The following is a 25,867-nucleotide window of genomic DNA, read 5'->3' as shown; positions in this document are numbered from 1 at the left end:
TTGAATACATATATTTGAAATTGCAATTAAAACATTAAAATTAACGCTTGTGAATATTAGATTAGATGCACTGAAATTTAAGATGTAGTCAATGACATGACAATGTTTGCTGCATTATAGAAGAAGCTTTGATTAAATATTTCATTTGTTTAAATTTTACAGAATGTCAAATGCACGTGGTAAAGCCGAGCAGGCTGAACAGGCAGCGATGAAAGCAGACCAGGATTCAGACATTGCCAGAATAAAGGCCAAAGAATATGCACCTGAATTTCATCAACCAGGTAATCAATAAAAACAACTAGACACTAAGACTAAATAATGCAACAACAGTCATTCGCTTTAAATAAATGTAACAATGAAGAGATATAATTCATTACTAAGAACTTAACAAAAATATGACACGATTAAAGCTGTTTCCCAGTATTGCATAAAAAAGGTTGAAAATGAGACTATAACCTGCTAGGTAAATGGACTGAGAATATCAATTAAGTATAAAAAATGCAGCTATTCCCGAAAACGTGCAACAATAACTAGGTGCCAAAAGAATGACGCGGAAAATAGTAATGAACTTTAATTTTTATTAAGCTCAATAAGTTCGCATTAATTTTAATCTTTGGTCGATTTATCTGCTGATAATTATGTAAAAAATGCCTTGATTTTGATTTTTGTTTTAATTTTTAACCATATTAATTGTGAAATAAAAGTTAAAAAATACCTTACCTATGTGGACGCGGCAAAAAAAAAAGAAACTAAACCAAAGTAGGTTTTCAAGACCTTTTACCATTTTCTAACATTTTGATGCATTAGTAGATATCCAAAACACGTATGAAGTTCATCTGAATTAATCGTTCACAGTTGAATATAATTTGGTGGAAACAATGTTCTGACTTAGCAATAAGGCACCATGAAAACTTATAAAATAAAATCAAAGTAAAACAATAACAAATACAGAAATCAGAAAAGACAATATAACTTAAATAAGAAACTTGGCATATCGTTGAATTTTCAACTTGGAATGTAAAAAGTCTCAGAAAACGCACCACAAAACGAAAACTTATCGGTACTTATAAATCATGACAACTTTAAAACCTGTAACTGGTACAAGATACTTCATTTTCTAATTCAATACTAGCAAAGTTGGATTGTAATAAGAAACGAACAATAGTTTTAGCGGCTCTTAGATAAACTGTATTTGCACTAAAACTTTTTTTTTCTAGGAACAGATATAATTAAAAAGAAAATGGAAGAGAACGGGGAAGGTGGAATGGATGAGTACGATTTTAGCCATCTAAAAGGAATGACAAATCACAATCCTGGACGTTCACAGTCTTTGTTCGTCAAGAAAGGTCCGATTGACGAGGATCATATGGAATCTACGTTAGTTGGGGGCATAATGTCCTCACCAGAAGATAGCCCTGTTCGCCATCCACATTCTGAACAAAATCATTTCAATCCACTAAGCCTTCTCTCGCCTAATCCATTATCCAGCACTAGTAAAGATAACGTTAGTTTACCCAATCATTCACCGAGAAATCGTAGTCCATCATTGAAAATTAGAAGATATAGCTTTCTTGCCGGATCCCGTCGTGGTCGGGGAATTAGTGAAATATTTAATTCCACTATTTTGAATGATCACTTTGATCAGTATTCTGCTCAAAGAGACGATGAATATGGTCGGGATTTATTAACAGGTGAAGATAAATTCCGAGCAAACCATATTGGAGATCCTTCTCCGGATTCAGGCGTTTCTGAATCCATGGACGAAGATGCTAAAAATAAGTCTCTACAAAGGAGACGAACTATGCCTTGTATCGTAAAAGAAGACGATGATGCCAAACAAACTGTTCGGGAAAATCCCACTGCAATCAGTAGTGAAAACATTGCCACTAAAAATCCAGAAACATATGTGATAGAAAATGGCATTCGCAAAAGGATAAAAGGTATTCAAAACAAGATAAATCCAAGTGCATCCCGAGGAAATCTTAAGAATGCGTTCCGAATTGAAAGTGAGAGACAGCTAAGAACTGGTCAACATGGTAGTCTTCCTGACATCCACACTGTTCAAACAACAGATAAAATCAAACCTATGTCTAGGGAAGAGGCTTACCAGCTCGGCTCTGCACGTCGTGAGGAACTTCGTCGTCTTCAAGAACTGGCTGAAAGACGAAGACAGGGTGATGTAGGAGTTATTCTAGGAGATCTTAAGGTACGTATTAGACATAGTGACCTTTTTTCTTTCATTTTAGATATTTTTATTCTTACTAAAACTATTAACCATGTCTAGCAAAAATAAAATGATTTTAATTGTTCCAGTATATCAAAATAAAAATAAAAATGTTTGTGTCTTAAATGGATTTTATTTTAGTACACAGTATAGTTTATTTTATCAACCGACATTATAGAAAGATACGTATAATCATGTTTACACACGTATTTTCTTCAAATAATCAAGCTTAAAAATGGCGAAAAAGAGATATAGTAACTGAATTTAACTACCGTTTTAAATCCATACATTATAACCGTTTTATTTCAGGATTTCGTGCAGCACCGCCAGTTGTTGGTCTTAGTCATCGCTATCAATTTAAGTTTAGCAACCATGTTTTTTAACATCATGTCTTGATGACCATATAACATAGCTACCATGGGAACCAACTTCTGCCATGATCTTGCGGACATGACGTGACAGCAGGAACTGTTTGAAGACGCGGATGTGACCAATGGATTCGTAAAGCTATGGCATCCCACTGGCGCATGTCGACGGCTGTTTTTGAAGATGGGACATAATGTCTTTGAGAGTTTTTGTTAATCATCTGAAAAAAAATGCCAATACCAGTCTACCTTTACACATTTTTTGGTTTGATGTCTGGTATTTATCCAGGTCAATCATTTTGTTCACATCTCCTTGTATCATTCCCCTTCAGATGGAGCCAAATATGGTATCTCCAGTGTTAAATCAATGATCATGTTTTTTTTTCATTCCTAGGGGATTCATTCAACTGTGGTGTAAATGATTGATGCGTGCTTGCGTCCGAGTTTGTACTTATTAATTAGTCTATTTATTTTAGAAAAAGTGCCAGTTTAATGTAATTTGTTTATCCACATTAATGTGGTTGTTTCGTGTTCACAATTTTGATTTTTTTTGTTTTAAGATATAGTGATATTTATAACATTTATTTATAAAATTGTTGAGAAGTCAGATATTTAAAAAAGTAGATATGAATGAAGTTATGAAAGATTTGACGGATATTTGATCAAAATCTATCAGTCATGTGACTTGTTAATTGGAAGGAACTTTAAGCAGTTTGTTTCATTTTTTGTTACGTTGAACGTTTGAACGTCATAAAATCACATGACCACTTACCATGACGTCATTAAAAAAAAGGGAACTGACCAACTTGTTAGAAGGATTCTGTGTGAAGTCCGTTAAAGTCTTTCAGCTCCGTTGACCTTTGACCTGCGGTTGTAGAGGAATGTTGTGTATAATACCATTATTTATGAAAATAAATACATTACCTATTTCCAAATCAGTATTTTGTTTGCTTTTGTTTTACAAAATATTACACAAATGTATAAATTGTCAAAGGGTATATACTGTATGAAACAACATTTTCATCTAAATGGAACTGTTGCTATGATTTTATTACAATCAAAGTGAAACAACAAAGATAATGTCAGAAAGTTACTGAACTTAAGATGATAAAAGACAACAAATATATTCTACTAGATTCGTATTTGTTAGTTTAAAACATGAACTGTGTGTAAACATTAAAATCTTGCGTGGAAGCCAACCCAAATCACACTTAAGCGTCAAAAGAGAAAAATAGAAAAAAATCGTCACATTTCTGTAACTAGATTTTCAAATGCACATTATTTGTATATATATATATATTTTTTTTTCAATATTGAAGCATATTAAAGAGAGTAATGGATGCGAGAAAAGGTCAGGGAAAGAAATGTTATTTATAGAACACAGAATCATCATTCAAGTCGAAGTCGGTTCTACATGAAAAAATACATGCAAGAAAAATCTATCGGGTCAATTTTGATTATATTGCACCAGAAATTGTCTCTTTCTATGAGAAGCGCATCGCAAGTTGTCACATTATGTAACGTAATATCAGCATAAAACCGACCACACTTATCGCCAAAACAGTTTGGTTCATCGTATGGTTGTACGAATGTACATAGAGTTACGATTCATACAGTTACCATGAATACGTCCTGGATATTAACGCGCGAAAGTCCAGACAGGATGCTTACCATCTGATATTGTGTAAACTCGTACAAAGAAATTAAATTCACAATATAAAGCAGCGGTTCCTTCAAACAAAAGAGATAGTTCTATGCTACTAGTGACTAGTATTTAATCTTCTTTGCGACGTCTATTTATACGCGAATTGTAAAATCTTCATGATCATTCAAGCAAAATATAACCTTTTCGGTTCTTCGGAATGAAAAATATCTCCCTGTAAACTCCATTTTTTAAAAAGTAATTGGTACTGACACCCGTAAAGATATCTTGAAATCGTTATAAAAATCTGTGTCTACCTTTGTGGGATGCTCTTCTCAGGAAAGGAATTATATAAACAAGAAAGTGCAATATCTGATCTACAAGTTATTACAAAATAAACAGACTGAGAATTAAAGTAACGCAAAATTAGCGGATTCAATAGTTAGTTATAAAAAGTGGGAAAATTTTCCAGTAATTTGAACAATCATTTAAAAAAAACCAGAACATCGATTTCCTTGGAAAAATATACACAGGAGAAAGTATTTTTTTAATATGAGCAACACATCGGATGTGTTTGGAAAAATACTTGGTCCATGCTTCGTCTGGTCCGGATTGATTTCGTTTATATGTTCTTAGTTTGGTGTCTGACGGAAAATGTTCTTTTTGATTACCGTTCGAATCCTGGTTTCTCTGAATTCCCCTAAAAAAAATTCATTTGATATAGAAACAAGGGAAACGAACCAGAGGTTATGCTGATGTTGAACTAAAATTTAAAACAGAAAATTGAACAACTGCACGAATTTCGACAAGAGTCAATGAGTATACAATTCCACGAAGGATAACTCTATTTCATCACAAGCACAGAAGATCTCAAAGGGAGCTAACACAATTACAATTATGAAACAACCACAGATACCAGTATAGCACAACTAATCAACAGAATGTATGTTTAATATAAGGAAAATGGATATAGTAAATAAGTAAAAGAAACAACAACCCCACTGAGATGAAAATGTCAGCTCAAGGCAACCCATGGGTCTTCAATGAACGACGAGGAAACCCTCACACCACTGGGCAGGCTGCGACTGGCCCCAAAACAACATTATACACAGGTTGAAACAGTTTAAACCTACTAAAAGTTATGCCCTCATAGTATGTCGCATCAATCACAATTCTTCCTATGCGGGGTTGAGAACCACGGTACATCATAAGTCATACAGTACAGATATTAAAATATATTACAATGCAGTACTTGTTTTCAAAGCTTGTTGTCCACACAATTTCTAGCACTCATACAATATTGAAGTTTTGAATTAAGCACTAAACCTTGGGCATCGGTATTAAAAGTTTCTGCTTACTTTTAGAACAAAAATGGCTTTAGTGTTAACCAGCAGGCCATCATCATCATCATGACAACACGGCTAATATAAAATTTAAATAATAGTATATGTAAACAATATTAAACAACAGAAAAATAACACGAAAATTCCTAGTAGGCCATTAGCTAGATATCGATTGTTTTTTTGTTTGTTTGTTGATGTTCAACGCCCGAGCAGCAATATTTCAGCTATATTCAGGCGATGAACATTAAGTGGATGATAAAATGAACATGAAATGATGATGAAACGAAAAATGGGATGGGACACAAGGATAATGGGGGTCGAGAAATGTTTGATTGCCACTTGAAATAGGGAGAGGTGGGTAGGGTCGGGCAATTTAGCCTCCTGTGGCGGAGCCCTATGGTTCCTACTCCGGGAGAATACCACAGGGGGGTTCTTTAACGTGCGAGGAACGTGGCATCTTTCCCAACACGGTGCACCACTATGGTTTGCGGTCAGGTTTTCCGTATAATAGCCTGACAACCCCAGCATGTAACACGCCAGGGGTACCCCATTCCACCACCTGGGGCACACAACCCAGTTGCTCTGTGGGCAGAGCGCTCTAGCCCCCGGCTAGGGTTCTGAGCACTATTAAGTCGCCTTTTACGACAAGTTTAGCGCTGCTGCAGGCCTATTCTTTTGACACCCGGACCTGCACGGGTCGCTATATACCGACCAATTCCATGTAGGCCATTGCCTAGATATCGACCAACTCCATGTAGGCCATTGGCTAGATATCGATCAACTGTAAGTAGGCCATTGGCTAGATATCCTCCAACTATATAGGGAGTTTTGTATCCTGAAGAAGTAAACTGATTCTCAGAAAAATATGTTGGGTATGATCGAACATATTTAAGAAAGCTATTCAAGATTATTTTGTTAACTCATCAACTTAAAACATTCTAATTTTTATCCATTTAAAAAATATATATTTATATAAATATTAGTTTTTTTCATCTTGGATGCGCCAGGAGAAATGGCAGTGAATTTGAAAATATGAAAAAAAATTGCTATAAATGTTTTTTTTTAAGTTGGATTAACGTAAATTTCATGATAAAAAAGGATGGATTTGATTAGCGCTATAAACTGTTATAAGTGATGTCAAGAAGGAAAAGGAAACATCCACAGCGTTTATGGAAATATCAATATATAAATCCACGTCAAGTTTATGTGACAAACGTCTATGTGTAAACAAATTAGACAGTAAAGAGGTACGTTTAAATACTACAGTTAGTAATAACAGTTCAAACCATCAAAACAACACTATGAGTAATTAAAATCAACATAATCTTCAATACACAAGTCCGCCAAACATTGGTTATCAGCCATTTCAACCATTCATGCAGCCTCCTCTTACACTTCTTAAACGTTCCACCCCAATACGTCAGGAATATAGAACTGTCATTGTCAACGATTGGCAGGCGTTGAAACTAAATTGAGTACTCTCGATAAAATTGAACCTCGACTAGACAAAATGGATGCAAGATTCAATAAATTGTATGGTGATTTTTTTCAGTTGTAAGGATGGAATATTTCATATTGAGCAAAATGCACAATTTCTTTCGGATATATATGATGAACATAGACAGCTAAAAGTTAAAATGAATTCAATCGCAAACATCATAGAATCCGAAAGGTCTGAAAACAAATATATGCGGGGAAAAATACTGACATTGAAGCCCATAATAGACTTATTGTTCTTCGAGATAGAAGAAAATACTGAAACCGGTGCAGATGGGTGTGAGACGGGAAACGTAGAAGAAACGGGGCAAAAGAAGGAAAGCGAAATTTGTGTAGAAGCTATATCAGATTTTGTGAAAAAGTTTTGAAGATTGATGATGCAACAACAACGATAAAGATCAAGCGTGTATATCGATTAGGAAAAGGAAATAAGGACGCACAGAAGCCGAGGCCGATAGTAGCAACATTTTGTGATTTTTCTGACAGGGAAAAGGTGCGCAGTGTATCTAATCGACTCAAAGGTAGTCAATTTTGAATTAGTCCACACTTTTCACAAAATGTTCTGAAAAAAAAAACGTAAAAAGCTCATTCCAATTATAATTAGAGCGCAAAAGTTAAAATAACGCCTACGTAGCGGGAGACAAATATATGTAAACGGGCAACTGTGGAAACCATAGGTATTTGAGGAGTTGTGATAAGAACATCCCGACAGATAGTGTTAATACCTTAAAATTATGTTCATAGAATATATCCAAAGGTTTAGTGAGGAAATTATCTGGTAGTAAATTCCTTGAGTTAGCTAATGATTATGATATTTTGTGTTTGAATGACTGTTGGATAAAATGCCCAGAAGATTTTGAATTGACCGGTTATGATAAGAAGTTTCTAGCTAAGGAAAAGTGTAACGGAGGAGGGATTGTTGTGTTTTACAAAAAATGGCTTACAAAATTTATAGAAATAACAAGATGTTGTGTTGATTGTATGATATGATTTAAAATAGATAAGATAAGAGTATTTTGTTGAATGGAAAAGATTTATATGTTTGCTCCAAATATATGCCTCTTGATAAAAACATTTTTTACAGGAAATATGCATATGATATTTTTGAAGAACTACTCACAATTGTGATAATGATATTGATAACTGTGTCAGTGACTTGAATAATATATTATATGATATTTTTGGAGAATATACGAAATCGGAGATAAAATTTTCTGAATTTTGCGATAAATGTGTTGGTAAAAGTAAACGTTCAACCACGAAGATTGATAAACCTTGGTTTTCTGAAGATTGTAAAGACTTATATAAACAAAAGGCGTTGAACTATAAAAAAAATGCCGTTCGAATGAGAATCGACTTATTTGAACCTATCGAAGTAGGTTATACGTATTTAGAAAACAAATTGAAGAGACAGTATGAGAATCAACGTGGAGATATGCTATCTTCTATAAGGACAAATTCTAAACGTTTTTTTTTTTCAGAAAAATTTAAAAAGAGAAAAACTTTTGTTAGAAGTGACATCTCGCTTGAACAATTTAAAGAACATTTTGAAAAACTTAACGAGAGTTGAAGGAATACAAGGAGAAGTCCATGTGACTGACGAAGCTATGTTTCATGAATTGGATTTACCATTTACAGAGGATGAGGAAGATTCATATATAGTGACAATGTTATGAACGAGTATATTTTGACAATTAACTATTTGATAAAGCCGGTACTTTGCAAATTGTTTAAGTTAATCTTTCAGTCTCGTGACTTTCCAGAAATTTGAGTGCAGAGTATAATAATTCCAGTATTTAAGAAAGGAAACATGAACAATCCTGGAAACTACAGAGGCATTCCGTTGGTGTCACATGTTGGTTAACTTATCACCACAATTTTGAATAAAAAATTAACAAAGTGGAGTGATAACCATATTATATTGACTGATGCACAATTTGGATTCAGACCGGGATATGGTACTACTGACGCCATCTACGCCCTTAATTATTTTATTTCAAGGTCCTTAAAAAGCAATGTAGCACATAGAAATAAATATCAAACAATACATATTTTGGATGGAACAGGTGGGTTAAATATTATCAGTCTCTGCTTATTATATTATATATTATATTATGTGTAATGCTAAAAACGTATGATCACGTATGTATATAAATATGTATTGTTTGATATTTATTTTGTATATGATATATTGCTTTTGAATAAAGAAATTAAATTGTGAACTCGTGGATCGTTATGATGTATCCATCTGCACCATGAAAACTGATTTATTCAACGGGTCATAGTTTTCTTTTCCTCGTTTGTCTACCCCGGACTTGACTTTGTAAGAACAACTCGGCGGCTGCTCATTTGCTTTTGTTACTTTGTATGTATGATTTTAGTTACTTTGTGTTCTGTGTTGTGTACGTCTGTTTTCCCTGTCTGTTTTTTGTCCCTGGATTACATTCTTTTGATTACCGCTATAACCTTGGTTCCCTTGATTACTCTTATAAAAGAAATCATCTTCCCTACATATAATTTGAGCATTAACATCAAATGCTAATTAAGATAATGCTATATATAGCCCTAAATGTTTACAATATGTCTAATATAGTTATTGACATTCTGTTAGTTGTAAAAGGAAACGTTTTGTCTTATCCTTTTGTCATGCTTTTTGACAATGAAATAAAAATTATAGTATGTAATAACAGGAAGTGTAACATAAGTCCTTAGTACTATATGACATTTTTATATAAATATTCATAATCCGTGACACAGCAAGTGAATATAACTTAATGTGATATGTTGAGTGATATTGCTATGTTCTCATATTTCCTTTTTTGTGGAGATATTTTTTCACTTTGAGCTGGTCCTTTTTTTAATATGTGGTCATACTTTTTCATTTTCACTGTGTGGTGTAAACTTTTTACTTCGTAGTGTTTTCTTACTTTGTGACCCGCGTGGGTCCGTGTGTCAAAGAATAGGCTCACAGCATGGTTATAAGCTTCTCGTAAAAAGCGGCTGAAAAGCGCTCAGAACCTTGGCTGGGGGTTATAGCGCTCTGCCCACAGAGCAACTGGGTTGTGTGTCCAAGGTGGTTGAATGGGATACCCCCGGTATCCTACATGCTTGAGTCCTCGGGCCATAATATTGAAAACCTGACCGCAGACCATAGTGGTGCACAGACGTTACGCACGCTATAGCGGCACATTCGGTAACGTCAGAATTCGTCGTTTGTCGACACTTTTCGTTTCTTGCTTGGCTTGCTTGCTTATTGAAACACGGGTATATAAATATTCAATAATTTTTTATTGGTAGCAATTGAAACATCTTGAACATTTCTTAGAAAAAACTAACAGAATAATTAATTTTATTGTTAGTACTACCGGTAAATTAAATTTGCACATGCATGTGCACCGCAGCGAGGAATGCAACCGCAACATATATGCATACTTTGTCTGTCTAGAGCGGGAACATTTCAACTTTCTCCTGCGATAAATTAAAATGTACATTTTGATATACATGTATGATTTTATGTTACATGTACCAATAGCAGAATTTGGACCTATCACAACTTAGTATTTCGATTGATAGAGCTTTCTAATCTTCAGAAAATCGGGCTTCCATGAACATCCATTAGATAGCCGCTCATTGATGAAGATTTTCATTTCATTGCTCATTGCGTTTTCCGAAATAAAAAATGTTTATGACTCCCTTTTCTACATACGTTTTATCTATTAGCATTCTGCTTTTCTATACCTTTTTAAAGTTCTGTCAACTTTATTTTGCGTTTCAGTCATTCCACTCCTATCGAATTCCTATAAACTATAAGAAATTATTCTATTTTTTTTTTTGGGTTTATTATTTCGTTTGTTAATAACACAAAATAAAGATACTTTTAGTCTTTTTGAATCCCATTGATTTCGATTTTTTGTCTCTTTCAGTTGCATGTTCTATACTTGTAATTGCAGAGACGAGTATGTGTCTGGTTCTTGTTATCTAAAGCAGAAATTATTTCCGTTTTATTTCCCAATTTCCCGATCGACAGAAAACGTTCCAAACGTTCAAAAAGTGAAAATTCGACAAATCGCTAGACATTTGTTGTGTTCGAATTTTCTCCATTTTTAACGGTTTAAATCATAAAAAATGAACTATGTGTATTCCTAAGTATATGTACAATTACAAAGTATCATTATATCATGGAAGAAATTGCCAATTGATTGTAAAATTAATTTTAATGCTTTGGAGCATGAACTTTTCTCAACGAATCCTGAAAAGACGTAACTTTTTTGTTTGTACTGAATTTTTTTCCGGATATTACCGTTGTTATCTCTATCAGTTCGGAGTCTGGCTTCACATCCTTTTGTTGTACAACGCCAAGAAATATACTCCGTTTTCAGCATCAACTATATATTTGTATCCATCATATTGCAAAGATGTTTTCCCTTTGTTGGTTTCATTTACCAAAAGCTGCCCATGGTATTTCCTATTAACTTTTATTGTACACCAATTAGATATACATACGGTACGTATAAATAATCAACGGCATTATATAAAGAAAGCAGAAAAAATCATGAAGCACACGACGTTTCATTAAGTCTAACGAGAATATGTCCATTCTGCATTTATTTGATGTAAAATTATGCGCTTTCGTAATGCACGTTAATTTGTAAATTCACATTATGTAATGCGCCAAAGATACCACATACTTAAAAATTAACTTAAAATTTGTTGTGTATTGTTTTATTTTCCAATATTCCATTGACTTACTTGACTTATTTCCGTCTCTCCTTGTGGAGAAACGGGCCGTTAACAAGTCCTCTCCATCTGTCTTCTTCGTTTGCCACCCTAGTTGCTTCGGTCCATGACTGAAATCCTAGGTCTTGTCTTTCTTTTTCGATGGTTCTTCTCCAGGTTTCCTTTGGTCTGCCTCTCTTTCTTTTACCATCTAGTGTCCATGAGATGGTTATCTTTGCGTGCCTGGTGTTATCCATCCGTAGTACATGTCCCAGCCATTTCCATCTTCTTCGCTTGATGGTAACATTTATCTTTTCCATGTCAGCTTTTCTTCTCACCTCATCGTTTGTTACCTTCTGTAGCCAGTAGGTCTTTAAGATTCTCCTAAGGCTTTTTTGGAGAAAGGTCACCAACTTTTCATCGTTTTTGGTCATTTTCAACGTTTCGCTTCCGTAATGAAGGACAGATAAGATGTTTGGCTTGAAAAGACGGAATTTAGGTCTTTTTGAGATTTGACTGTTGTTCCAAATTGGAGATAATTTGCTGTAGGTTGACCTTGCTAGGCCAATTCTTCGTCTGATATCTTCGTTGGCGCCTCCTGAGTTGGTTAAAATGATTCCTAGGTATGTGAAAGTATTGACATCTGTCACCGTTTCGTTGGTGCTAGTGATAGTCTGGTTTGTACTGGCATTAAACCGCATCACTTGTTTTTCCTGCATTGATCTTTGGCCAGTGGAGTGGGCAAATTTGCTTACGTTATCAAATTTTCTCTGTAGTTGTTCTTTTGTACTTGATAGTACAGCAATGTCATCTGCATGATCTAACTCGTCTAATTTGGTGGTAAAATTCCATCGCATTCCGGTGTTATTTTCTGATGTTGATTTCCTCATTACCCAATCTATAACTTAGAGGAACAGGAATCCGGACATGTTACAGCCTTGTTTGACTCAGATTTGATTTTAAACCGCTGAATGTTACTACAGCACATTCATTGTTATTGTACATGCATTTCACTAGTTTGCATGGAATGCCATAGTGTCTCATAATTGTCCAGAGTGTGTCTTGATGTACACTGTCGAACGCTTTCTCAAAACCAATAAAGCAAATGTATAAGTTGGAATTCTATTCAATAGTTTGTTCGACTTTGTTCCTCAGGATAAAGATTTGTTCTGTTGTCCCCCGTACTTCCCTAAATCCAGCTTGTTCTTCCCATAGATATTTGTTTACTTCCTCAGCTATTCTTTTTGATGATTATTTTTCCGACAATTTTAGAACTTGTTGGTATTAGTGTTATACCTCTCCATTTTCCACAGCAAGTGATGTTCCCTTTCTTTGGCAATTTGATTATTAAACCTTCCTTCCAGTCATTTGGTATTACTTCATCGTTCCATATTTTTGTCAGAAGCTTGTGGATTTGTTTTACAGATGTTTCGGTGTCTGCTCTTATCAATTCACTTGTGATGTCATATCCAGGTGCCTTCCCATTTTTTAGCTCTTTAATGACAGACCTAATTTCATCTGCTACTATATCAGCTGTAGTTGGTGGTTCTGGTCTATTGAGAACTTCACTGAAATGCTAACTCCGTCTTGACTTTACTTCACTTACTTTAGTTAGGTCCCATTTTTGTCTTTTATGTGTTCAATTTGTGTTGCCTTACTTTTGGCAAGTTTTTTGGTGATATCATAAACTGCCTTCATGTTTCCTTTACTCGCTGCTGTTTCAGCTTCAGTTGCAAGGTTTTCGAACCATTGTCTCTTGTCTTTCTTCATATTCTTTTTCCCTTCTTTGTCTTTATTGCTATATTGCTGTTGTAGCTTCTCTTTGACCCTCTCCGATCTTGTTCCATCTATCTTGTTTTTAAATGCCTTTCTTTCCTCCACAAGTTTCCAACTCTCTGCACTTATCCACTCCTGCTTTAATTTCTTTCTTGGACCGATGATCTTTTGTGCTGTTTCGTTGTAGATGCTCTTAAATTCTGCCCAGTGAATCTCTACATCATGTTCATCAGTTAGGGCACTGAATCAGTTTCTCAATTCTATGGTAAATCTTCCTTTAATTTCAGGTATCTTTAGCTTGCATGATTCGTGTCTTTTAGATGCTATTGGTTTTCCTTGAATTTTGTGCAGTTTCAGTCTGATCCATTCCTTCTTGTATATTCCTAGACTCCTCCGAGACTTTGTGATTTAGCCTGGGGCCGCAAGGTGCCCAGTTACCATCTGCCACCTCGTGGAGGATCCCATATCCGGGCCACATAGGTCTTACTGTATGATAGGCTATAATTGGAAGGGAGGACTGACAAATTGCTCACTTTTCACAGCAAGCTGCTATCCAATGAACATATTGTCTCTTGCCTTGAAAATAAGTATATAGGTTATAAGTAATAAAGCAGAATAATCAATGCATCAGAAATTTTTGTTCACATTGAGCCAAGATATAGTATATGACCACAAAGCACAAAGTGAAGAAATATTATCAGAGTGAAAAAATAAGACAACAAAGTGAAAAAAAAGTATTTCACCAAAGTGAATCTCCATTCAGAATGAAATATGACCACAAACTGAAAAAAATATCATAACAAATTGAAAAAAGTATCACAACAAAGTAAGAATGATCATAAAGTGAAGAGTGAAAAAGTATCACAACAAAGTCAGTATGAATGACCACAACGCGAGAATTATTTCCACAAAATGAAAAAAGTATCACCACAAAGTGAAACTCACTGAGTATCACCACAAGGTTAACAATAGTAATACCACAAAGTAAATATCCACTTCACGATAAAATATGGTCACAAAGTAAAAAAGTATCACCACAGAGTAAAAAGTCATTGGTATGATCACAAATAAACTAGAGGCTCTAACTAAAGAGCCTGAATTGCTCGCCTAGCTCAATAAGCAACATTCTTTTTTTGTAAAAGCGGCCATGTTATTTCTTGGATAAAAATTCCTAACACTTATACCTAAGGAACAATCATATCAATTATCATTAATTCTGTTCAGCAGTTTTTGAGGGGAATTTTTTTTTTTAAAAGTAATAACAAAAAAGATGTCGAATAGGGCAATAACTCCAACATGGACAAGCAGATTTACATGAAAATTTCACCACATATAGATCCCATCATGCTGAACACTTAATTTCACTCATGTCAAAATTTGACTAAACCTAACGGTTTTGGAAATATATGCGAACAACTTCTGTTTAACTCTATATTGTATTTTCGTAACGACAGTCATGCTTTTAGACGGATGAAAAAAAAAAACAAACTACATCAGTTCTATGCAGAACACCATAAGGAACATTCATACCAAATTTGGTTCTTATTGGTGTCGTAGTGTCAGAACAGAATTTTTTGAAAGAAATAAAATTAAAAACGTCGAAAAGGGGCAATAACTCCAACATGGCTTATTATAAATTCGATAATGTTACGATCAAAAACATTCATACCAAGTTTGGTTCTAATTGGTCATGTAGTGTCAGAAGAGGAGAGTTTTGAAAAAAAAATTAAAAATTTTGTTAACAACAGACGCCAAGTGAAGGCAATCTTTGTGCAAGGTGAGCAAAAAAATGTATGACCACAAAGCAGGGACATATAATAGTACATTTATATCTCTGCCACAGTGAAAAATTATTACAAAAAAATGTGAAAAAGAATGACCACGAAGTGAATCTCCAAAAATATGACCATAAAATTAAAAAGGAAGACAACAAAGGGAAAAATATGTAATAATATGTAAATAAGTAAAACATGTCTGTATCTGTATTTGTATGAGTACGTCAGATTCCGTGCTAGGCTACTTAGTGACGGGGTGGTCTGCGCGGTCTAGTCGCGCTGGCTGAGAACTGGTGTTCTGTCGTGGGGTACAACTAGTATTGAATGCTTTGGAGAAGGCTAGGACCGCAATTTAGACTTGATTCCCATTATCGTAGGCATATCATGGACTAAAGCAAGCTATGGGTTTCGCATGAATGAATATCCCGATCTATATTCGTGGTTAAGGGATGTTAAGACGTTATTGTGTTCTTGATGTTAAAGCACGTGTCAGCAGATGATATGTTCAAAGAGTTTACATGGTACTGATGTTTAAGATACCGGTCTATAGTTTTCTCCAGCGTACCTATCTCCTTTCTTAAATATGCTTGATATATTGGCATTTCTACAGTCTTCAGGTATTTATCCATTGTTTGGTGATAGTTGGTATTTGCCTAAGGCATTGATGGTGCTGTACTTAAGGTAAATACAGATGCAAATTGTTTTAATAGTTTTTTTTGTTTTTGTTTGTTTTGCTTTCTTCTTGCTGTCGTTTATAAGGTGACCACTTTATTGTCCTGTTTTCTTGACTTTACATTCATGAATTTCCAGAATGGTTTAGAATTGTTCTTGTTCATTCCATCGATTATTGTGTTGTTTATGAAGTTCCATTCTGCTTTACGGATTTCTCTTTTGTCGTTTTTTAAATAGTGTCGATAGTTACTATGATTTTGCTTCTTTTTGCCTGGATATAACGTTTTTGTTTTTTCTTAAGCATTTTCCCAATTTTGTGTTAGGCACCTACCATTTTTATATTGAAGGTGGGGTGGGATATTATTGAAAACAATATATTAATTTCACTTTGAAGAAAAATAAAAGAAATATATTTCTTTGGTTGCGAGAAAAAAAATAAATAAAGTTCCACAATGGTAAAAAAAGTAAATATTGTTGTATTCTTCTTTTTTCATTCAAAAAAAAAATACGCCGAAAAAGAAAAAAGTGAAAAGGAAAGGAATATATTATAAAATGTCATTCAACTTGTTAAATTATATGTATGCAATATATGTCTTCAATATAAGGAATGGATTTAACATTTTACGATTTACAATCTCAACATTCATGATGTTATAATGAGCAACGATCTAGAGATTTTGTTTTATATTAATCCAGAATTTTAAGGATTCAGTCACGTACTACAGTAATTAAGGCGACTGAAAATGTCTTCTTGGAAATGAAAGAAGAAGACTTTTCTTACTTCTGATATAAGAATTAATTCTTAATACTAATGAATTTGTTCAACTTAATTTTATCCTATGTATAGGATGTGCATGAGAAATATGCGACATACGAGTGTATGAACTTATTAACAAGTACAACATAATTATGCATCGAAAGTTCAGATCGGGAAAATGGCTTTACTGTCTTTAATGTGTCTTTTGGTCAGTTTCAAATGATATCTTACTTTGTTAATAAAGAACATGAACTACTCAGATTTACTTATACGTTCTCTTAGTCCTCTGTAAAATACTTACAGATTGAATAATTTACAAGGGCGGAAGGTTTGAATCAACCTACCAGATACAAAATCCTACATAATGGAAACTGAAAGTTTCAATACCTGCATAGAAAAAGTGCAAATCCAAATGGAACCTTTAAAGGTCTCATTAAGGGTGAAACCTTACGACACTTAAGACTTAATAGTAGTCCAATGTGCCTAACGCATTATCTCAATGTAGTTTTAACATTTGTAACAAAATATCCAAAATATTGCACACAGTCTCGCATTTGTTACGGAAACACTGGTCTCATATAATCAATGACCCTGAATACTCTCAACTATTTAAACGACCACCCATCGTAGCTTTTAAACGAGAAAATAAAGCAGACTGTGATCAAACATCTATCATGAATAATTAAGTGCCATTCTGTGTACCGAGGCTATGACAAGCCGTTGTAGAATTTTTTACCTATTTATTAATATCAATAATCATTCATTGTTATCAATAAATGAATTATTGATAGTAAGGATAAATTATTGATATCAATAAATTGTTATTCATTGATATCAATAACTATAACATATTTATTCACACTTTAATAAATAAATTGTATGATTTATCAACACATTAATAAATATTTATTAACGTGTTGATGAGGTGGTTTAATCGTGGTCAGAAAAGTGTTTGTAATTGCTTATTTTATTAGATATAGCCCAGCATGCATAATCTGGAATAAGATTTAATAACACGTAAACTTTTGTTTATTAACATGTTAATAATTCGGTCAATTTATTGATATCAATAAATGATTTAAAAACATGTTAATAAAAATTTATCAACATGTTACTAATTCATCTATTTATTGATATCAATAAATCACTTATGCACATGTTGATAAATATTTATTAATATGTTATTAAATATTTATTATTCAAGATACCCCGTGCAGGTCCGGGTGTCAAAAGAATAGGCCTGCAGCAGCGCTAAGCTTTCGTAAAAGGCGACTAAATAGTGCTCAGAAACCTAGCCGGGGGCTAGGCGCTCTGCCCACAGAGCAACTGGGATGTGTGCCCCAGGTGGTGGAATGGGGTACCCCTGGCATGTTACATGCTTAGGTTGTCAGGCTATAATACGGAAAACCTGACCGCAAACCATAGTGGCGCACCGTGTTGGGAAAGATGCCACGTTCCTCGCACGTTAAAGAACCCTGCTGTGGTATTCGATAGGAGTAGGAACCTTTGCGCTCCGCCACATGAGGCTAAATTGCCCGACCTTACCCATCCCCCCTTTTTCTAGTGGCAATCAAAATTTGTCGACCCTATTATCCTTGTGACCCATCCTTTTTTTATCATTTCATGTTCATTTTACCATCCATTTCATGTTCATTGTCTGAATATAGCTGAAATATTGCTGCTCGGACGTTAAACTCCAACAAACAAAATAAACAAAATTATTCAAGATGGCTGGTAAAACTTAAGATTGATTGGCAGTATTGGCCACAGCTTTATTATCATCATAATTGAAATCAAATTAGATAATATACACAGATAATAGATTTGTTCAACTTTAACTAACACGTATACAGATAACTATACTATTATATTGAAATAAATGTCAACTCTAGATAATTAACTCATTTTTTGGTTACCTCATCGCTATGGCAACCTACAGATGCTAACTAGATAAAGATAGATATATATGATCCTGGGATACAGCGATCTATGAACTTTACTGATGGATCCTGGGATACAGCGATCCATAAAATGTACTTTATCAATAAAACTAAAGATGAACTGTAACTATAAATTATCAAACGCAGCGAAGTTGCGATATTGATCCAGCATAGATCAAATCTAATGTTAAGTATGGTGGAAATCAACCGCCACTAAAGTGGGGGGGGGGGGTGAAGCTGCGAGTACACTGCGAACCAATTACTATCATGGGGAACGGGGAGTAAATCAATGCCTCTGCACATTAGTCCTTGTATCCGGGTATGTAGACATATTTAAAGAAATGAACGTTTCTAGAGCACATTGCATAGTATTAAGAAATATATCATCACCAAGATCCGTCAAATGAACACCGTCATCCTTTAGAAAAACATCCGAAGGTAATCTGGATATTTTATACAGCGCCCCCCGCTTTTATAACAAATGCCGAAATAGCGCTGTTAATACGATCTTTGCATTTCAACATGGACTTACAGCTATCCGAGTACCGCCAAGTTTTTCTAGGTAAAATCTGGGACCACACTATTATAGTGCTCGGTAAATAGGTTTGTATTTCACACCATCCGTTCTACTTCTGGCATGCACAAAAACATTTCGTACCAACAACGAACCTACTATCCATATTGAAAAACCTTTCCCTGAAAGTTCAACCATTTAGGCATTTACAATATTATAAAATTAACAGCGCAAGGTCAACTTAATCATTACCCGAATATTTAAATAAGTAGTACGGAAAATACAAATAAGGAATTCAAAACTGGGGGATTCTAATGTAACCATTGAAAGCATCTGATTTCCAACGTCCCTTTTCTTTAATTTGTTCCTCCGAATAACCAAGCATTGCTGCAAACGTTGCCCCTCTAATACGAAAGGAATGTGTTCCGTAAACTGATTGATCAATGCCAATATAGCAAAGAGCTTTTTTAGTACCCTCGAAAACTGATATCTTGTTACTGGTGAACCATCAAAGTGACAAAATAACAGCTCACTTAACGGGGAGCGATTCTTTAAATATTTTCTCAAAAGTTTAACAGGACAAACATGGTCATTTGCTTGTTTATTGACCACGATAGATACCCCTTTTTCAACTGATCACTCTTTGAAGAAGCTAGATATATACCGATATCAAGATCCGAAATATCAATATTCTCAAATTCTATAGCATGATTACCTTCACTGGGCCCTATCTTTTTTTGACGCAAGAGTCATCTCACCAACACGCAAAAATGCAAAAAAAAAATCCAAGACAAAATGCACTAGAAAATAAACATGCTTCATAATCTGATACCCACAAAGACGGCAAAATCTTTGTAACTTTTACCAACAGCTCATAGGTAATTGGGAATCTACTATCTGATGATTTTACTTTTGACTTCATCATCCCCATAAGCATCTTTCTCACAAAATATTGAGAAAAATCTTCAAAATTATTTATCTTATGATAAAAACTTATAGCCGAAAGGTAACATTTCACCGTAGATGGCGCCATGCTCATACAAGATAAATACGCAATGAACTGTATAATGTGGCTCAAAGGATATGGAAAATTTTGTTCTAAACCAAATTTATGCCTAAATTCACTAAATACACTCATTGCCTGATTATACGTTTGTACTGTGCTCGGAATAAGTGAACAGTTAATTAATCTATATTGTAACGGTTTAGACCTCTTTCAGTCCGAGTGGCTTATTTGTATTGATTAAAAAAAAAGGCCAAACCGAAACATTCATTTGCATGAATCCCTTTGATTTGGTATTTGGTTGATTCAATACAAAGTCAGGATAGGTTCATAACCTTTATATGAATAAATAATCTTCTTTTCAATACAACAATAACATGACAAAATCAGTAGCCTATTCCTCTAAAACCCAATTTGGTCCTAGTATCCTATCAGTACCTGATGTTGGTTTTGAAAATAATTTAAGCCTACAGAAGGTTTTATACAACTCATAGAAGGTTATCTGGTGAGTATACATCTACTAGAAGTTTATTTGGAACTTTGAATCAAATTCTCCCTACGGTATATAATTTCAACCAAGTTGACGGCTAACAGGGAAAACCCCAAAGGAGGATGACTCATCCAAGCATATGGCTAATTTGCGTATGTGAGTAGGTATCATACCATGCCTATCTCAGATTTTCTCTGGTGGATATCACTCATAGTGATACCAAGTCAAGATTGGTATGGTTCTGTTTTTGGCTTCGGAAGTGACTGCTCAAGCAGCTATTGAGATTCAGAATCTGCATGAAGCCGAAAGTAGGCCTCTTTTTATATGCTGATGACATCACCACTGACCAATCAGAATACTTCTTACAAACACGTGCAATGTCCCGGTAAAATGTAAACAGGAATGGCGCAAGTTATGTTTTCTCCAGAAAGGAAAATGCAATATTTGCTAATAAAAATAATACAAATCATACATATAACGATCTTAACATCTGGTAAGGATACTTTCCTAAGGAACCATAATCATAAATAGCGTCAACTAACCGTATCATTTCAACAGGACGTAAAATTAAGCTTTACGACTTGTAAATCTCAATGTAAACAGACCGAAATAGATCGATAAATATTATTAATCAAGTCAAAATTAAGGTAATATCACTTTCCATGACTAATATGACAATCGTAATCGTAATAAATGCATGAGGGGGTTACCAATTTGTAACAATATGTTTCAAGTTCGATAACAACGCTACAAACTCCTCCGGATTCTCTTCTGGAAGCAATCTGGCTTCTGGATCCAGTTCTCTGAATCTGTGCAATTGAAATCGAGAAATCGAATCTGCAATTAATTTTTTACACCATCGATATGTTTTGCATTGAATTGTATATTATGCTGTATTGTTAAAAGCACAAGGGGACGGATAAGCGCCATTACACGTTTGACTTGGTGGTTCTTTTATTAATAATATTAACAATGACAAATTATCAATACGGAATAAAATTTTCTTGTTTTCAAATTCAGACGCCCAAATACAAATAGCCAGTAAAATTGGCACTAATTCCAAAAACGTTATGTCCCTCATGACCGGCATCTCAGACCATGCTTCCGGCCACCTAAATTGTGCCCATTTCCCATTATAATAAGCACCGCAGCCCAATTCTGAGTTACCACAGCTGTCTGTATATAAATGTAATGTTTCATTTGTTATCCAGTAATTATCTGACAAATAACAGCTGCCATTGAAATGTTTCAGAAAGACAAGCCAAACTTTTACATTCTCTCTGAATCATTATTAATTCTGATTGAGTAATATGGCTTTTTATTCTTTACAGACCCAAGTACATCATAAAATCTGCGTAGAAAAGCTCTCGACGATGTAATTGCCCTGGAACAAAACGCCATGAGGCCAACGACTGACTCTAGATCTCTATACTTTATTCTATTTTTGATCAAAATCGGCTCAAGTAATGACTTAAGCTTCGTTAACTTGTCCATGGGTATTTTTACTACCATTTCAACAGGTCATTTCTAACCCCAAGAATTTCAATGTTGTCACGGGTCCAACTGATTTTTCTGAAGCAATAGGCACCCCCAACTCCGTACAAATTTCCGAAAATGTATCTAAAAGCATTTTACAAACCGGAGACTTATCAGGACCTGCAAACAAGAAATCGTCTAAATAATGAGAATCTATTCCACTGCGCTTTACTACCATCCAATGTAAAAAAAACCGAAAATTTAGTAAACAAACTACATGAAATTGCACATCCAATTGGGAGATTTTTGTCCACATAAAATTGATAATCAAAGTATATTCCTAATAAGTCAAAGTCAGACGGGTGAACTGGGAGCAAACGAAAAGCGGACTTCACGTCCTGGACTTCGAGAAATGCCCTTTTCCGAGTGAACTTATAATTTGTGTAACCTCATCAAACGATGCGTACTGAACGGAACAATCGTCCGGGAAACTATTTACCCCTCCCCCTTGTGGATATGACAAATGACATATTAATCTTAATCCATGCTCTTTCGGCACAAGACCAATTGGGGAAGTGCGCAGTGTAGAAATCGGCTTGTCAGAAAATGGTCCAGCCATCATACCGGCTTGCACCTCCTTGTTTAATTTACTCAATGTTTCGCTTTTATTACTAATGGCAGATAATAATTTGTTTGAAATAAATGAAATTCTTGGACCTGAATATTTTAAATGAAAACCACAAGAAAACCCTTCAATTAACTCATTTGCCACAGCACCGTCTGGGTACCCTTCAAGCATATTTTTCAAAAGAGGAATTTTAATAGGACTTTTGCCGAGCTGCCATAGTTCTGACATCTGGTCGCGGTCTGGCTTGAGTGTATTGTCCAATATTTCCTTGGGAAAATCAAATTCTTGTTTCAGGTTGCCGTTGGCGAAACCCAATTTGGGACCCTGGTGCGTATTGTTCTCTGAGGGTCCGAAACTGAAACTGAGGCACTGTACTATGATTAAAATAACCAAAACTAGGCCTTTGGATTGCAAATTATCTACTACAACTTATAATTAGATGCAATCCGTTGCATCTCAAACATGAATGGCTGTAAAAACAAGAAAATCCATCACATATGCCTTCATAATTATAACTAGCATTTCATTAACCCAATGTACTATTGCTACATGTCGGTACATTCATTGGACAAGTGGGTACAGTTTGAATAGGTTGCATGTAAATTACTCGAAGTTCAGTGTCCATCTTACTCCATGAACTTGATGGATCTAGAGATTTTTTCAGCCTGAACTGTTCATCATAGTGCTTCCAGCCCAACCCTTGATTTCTTTTTGCCCCAAGGCGTATTGTGTGCATGTACTTTAATAGCTCTAAAAATGGTGCATATGCACCGAGCAGTAAATATGCATAAACGTGATATAAGCATCTGTCCATGTTCCTATATTGGATTTTTTTACTGTTGTGATACGGTTGTAACATTAATTTCCCTTGTTCCCATGTTAATTTTTGTTTCCTATGGTTTGTATTTACTGAATTGTGAAGTAATACTGCCAAGTCAATAAATTCCCCTTTCACTATTTTTTCTTTTACTGAATGGGATACATTTATTCCCAAATTCTCAGACTCGGTGACACTCATTACTTTGTCGGGAATAAATAAATTATCATTTACTGCTGATGATACAGTACCTGTATGTGTAACACTGAAGGCAGCAGGAGATGCTGTGTACTGTATTCCGGTAGCTTGAGGGGGTGCTATGTGCTGTATTCCGGCAGCCTGCAGGGGTGCTGTCACTGCTGTGTACTGGATTCCGGTAGCCTGAGGTGCTGTGTACTGTATCCCGGCAGCCTGGGTTGTATTGTACTGTATTCCGGTAGTACTTGATGTCCCTGCTGCCAAACCTCCTAAGTCGTACTTTGTTCAAAATGCCCAGAAAGTGACATGTCAGGGATGCGGACTACATTGTTTTCAGTTGAACTGTAAGTGTGGCGAAAATGTCACTGTTGAGGTAGCTGTAAACACATTCAGCGTTCTAAGTTCTGAAATCTGAGCTGGCCCTGAAACCCTAAAGCATGTCCTGGCCACAGACGTTCCCTGTGATGTAACCGGGGTCCTGCTGACGCCCGTCCTGACTGAAGCCGTCCTTTTCCTAGTACTTCTTCTCAACATACTGGCTGAAACTCAATGATAATAATAATAATGTACAATTATATTTATGATAATTTTATCATTCTACACATAAAACAGTTTTACACCATGTAACAAAAAAAATGTAATATTCATACTGCTGAATGAAACTTGAAGCTGTGACCGTTTAATTGTACGTTATTTTTTTTTAGTGAACCATCGTGTGTGTTTGTGTGTGTGTGTCTGTGTATTTGAATTTCAGAGAATAAAAACATTTATATTATACCTCCATTTCAACCACGTGCAGACCATGCGATTTCCAAGCTCACAATACTTTGGTCTACTTTGCCTGTAGAATGCTGAATATCAAATCGAAATTATCAATACCCAATGAATTACTTTACCTATACTCTCATATAAACCAATTTAACATCAAATCTACTGCAAAGATGTTCGTTCTTTTCATTAAAACTTCTCTAACAATTTTTCCGTCTTTTCTGTCCCAAGTTGAACGCTGAAAGAACGCTCACGTCGAATTGACGTCACAATTCTATAGGCAATCTTATTACCATATGCATGATAATTAATCTGAAGCACAACTACGGACGGATGAAGTATTCCCCTTGAATAACCGAATTTATGTAGAATTACATAAATTCCATTAATATCAATAAATGGGGAATAAATTCCACAACGGCTTGCCATACGAGGTCGACCTATATAGTCTTGTAACTAGTCCCTGTGCCTGAATACCGGAAACTGGGTAATGTTCAATGCTAATTAACTAATCATTTCATGTAAACTTCCCGTTCTCATAAAAGCAAGAAACACACGTAGAACACACTTGTATGATTTTTAAGATGTACACTTTAATCTCGTATGAAGCTAGAGCTATGACGCTATGGTGGTAAATGCAGCACATATCTACAGCATTATGGAGTATAAATATATAATTATGCAAATCATACGCGAATATAAAGTACCGAAATTACGAGTGCAAGAAGTCGCTAACAATAGGAGAGTTCTTCGTGATGTCATCACTTACCTGTGATTTGGTTTTGGTTTGGCAAAAAACCCATTGAGTGGCATGGGGCATCAACTTTAAATCATCATAACTTTTTCATTTATTAAGATAATTGAAAAATTCTTTTGGTTCCCTAAACTGCCAATCAAACTCTTTTTATCCATGGCAATTTTTAAATCAATATTCAGCAGTTAGACAATATGAGCATAAAATTTTAATTATAATTTTATATGAAAATAGAGGTTTACATATAAATATCGTTTCAATTTATTCTTCAAGTAAAACAGTTATAAATTCACATTTAAAATATGAATTCTTTTACTTAAATGAAACATTTTACAGAACCAAAATTGGATGTAAAATAACAAAGCTATAATGTTTTGAAAATTGGTATTCTAATCATCAAATTGTTCATTGATTATTTAGTTGTTATTTGCCAACCAATTTGACACTTAATGATATGCAAATTAGTGAATATGACATCACTAATGAGATTGGCGAACTCTCCTATATTAGCA

At 34.8% G+C, this 25,867-nt stretch overlaps 2 protein-coding genes and 2 pseudogenes across 3 annotated transcripts in view; 1 reads left to right on the top strand and 3 right to left on the bottom strand.

Annotated features, from left to right (window-relative positions):
- The window catches only part of LOC148615850 (junctophilin-1-like), a 28,396-nt gene extending 24,869 nt beyond the window's left edge, over nucleotides 1-3,527 (top strand). For both annotated transcript variants that reach the window (XM_088581502.1, XM_088581503.1), the window contains 3 exons: nucleotides 163-281; nucleotides 1,218-2,206; nucleotides 2,534-3,527. In XM_088581502.1, the coding sequence (XP_088437628.1) occupies nucleotides 163-281; nucleotides 1,218-2,206; nucleotides 2,534-2,620 (1,195 nt within the window). In that variant the 3' untranslated portion in view covers nucleotides 2,621-3,527. The remainder of the gene's footprint in view (nucleotides 1-162; nucleotides 282-1,217; nucleotides 2,207-2,533) is intronic.
- Nucleotides 3,528-10,340: 6,813 nt separating this feature from the next.
- LOC148615848 (uncharacterized) lies at nucleotides 10,341-24,171 on the bottom strand. The gene is made up of 3 exons (XM_088581544.1): nucleotides 23,887-24,171; nucleotides 11,821-14,139; nucleotides 10,341-11,543 (listed from the first exon to the last, which is right to left on the bottom strand). The coding sequence occupies exon 2, from the start codon at nucleotides 12,675-12,677 to the stop codon at nucleotides 11,826-11,828; it is 852 nt and encodes a 283-aa protein (XP_088437670.1). The 5' UTR covers nucleotides 12,678-14,139; nucleotides 23,887-24,171; the 3' UTR covers nucleotides 10,341-11,543; nucleotides 11,821-11,825.
- On the bottom strand, nucleotides 18,527-24,913 carry LOC148615847 (uncharacterized; annotated as a pseudogene).
- Nucleotides 19,235-21,572, bottom strand: LOC148615849 (uncharacterized; annotated as a pseudogene).
- Nucleotides 24,914-25,867: the final 954 nt, after the last annotated feature.

This window comes from Perna viridis, chromosome 5 (assembly GCF_037379345.1).
Source record: "Perna viridis isolate PV_CMFRI_1.1 ecotype Kerala chromosome 5, ASM3737934v1, whole genome shotgun sequence".
Classification (NCBI taxonomy): domain Eukaryota; kingdom Metazoa; phylum Mollusca; class Bivalvia; order Mytilida; family Mytilidae; genus Perna; species Perna viridis.
Note: the sequence above shows the minus strand (reverse complement) of the source record. Positions and strands in the feature narration are given on the sequence as shown.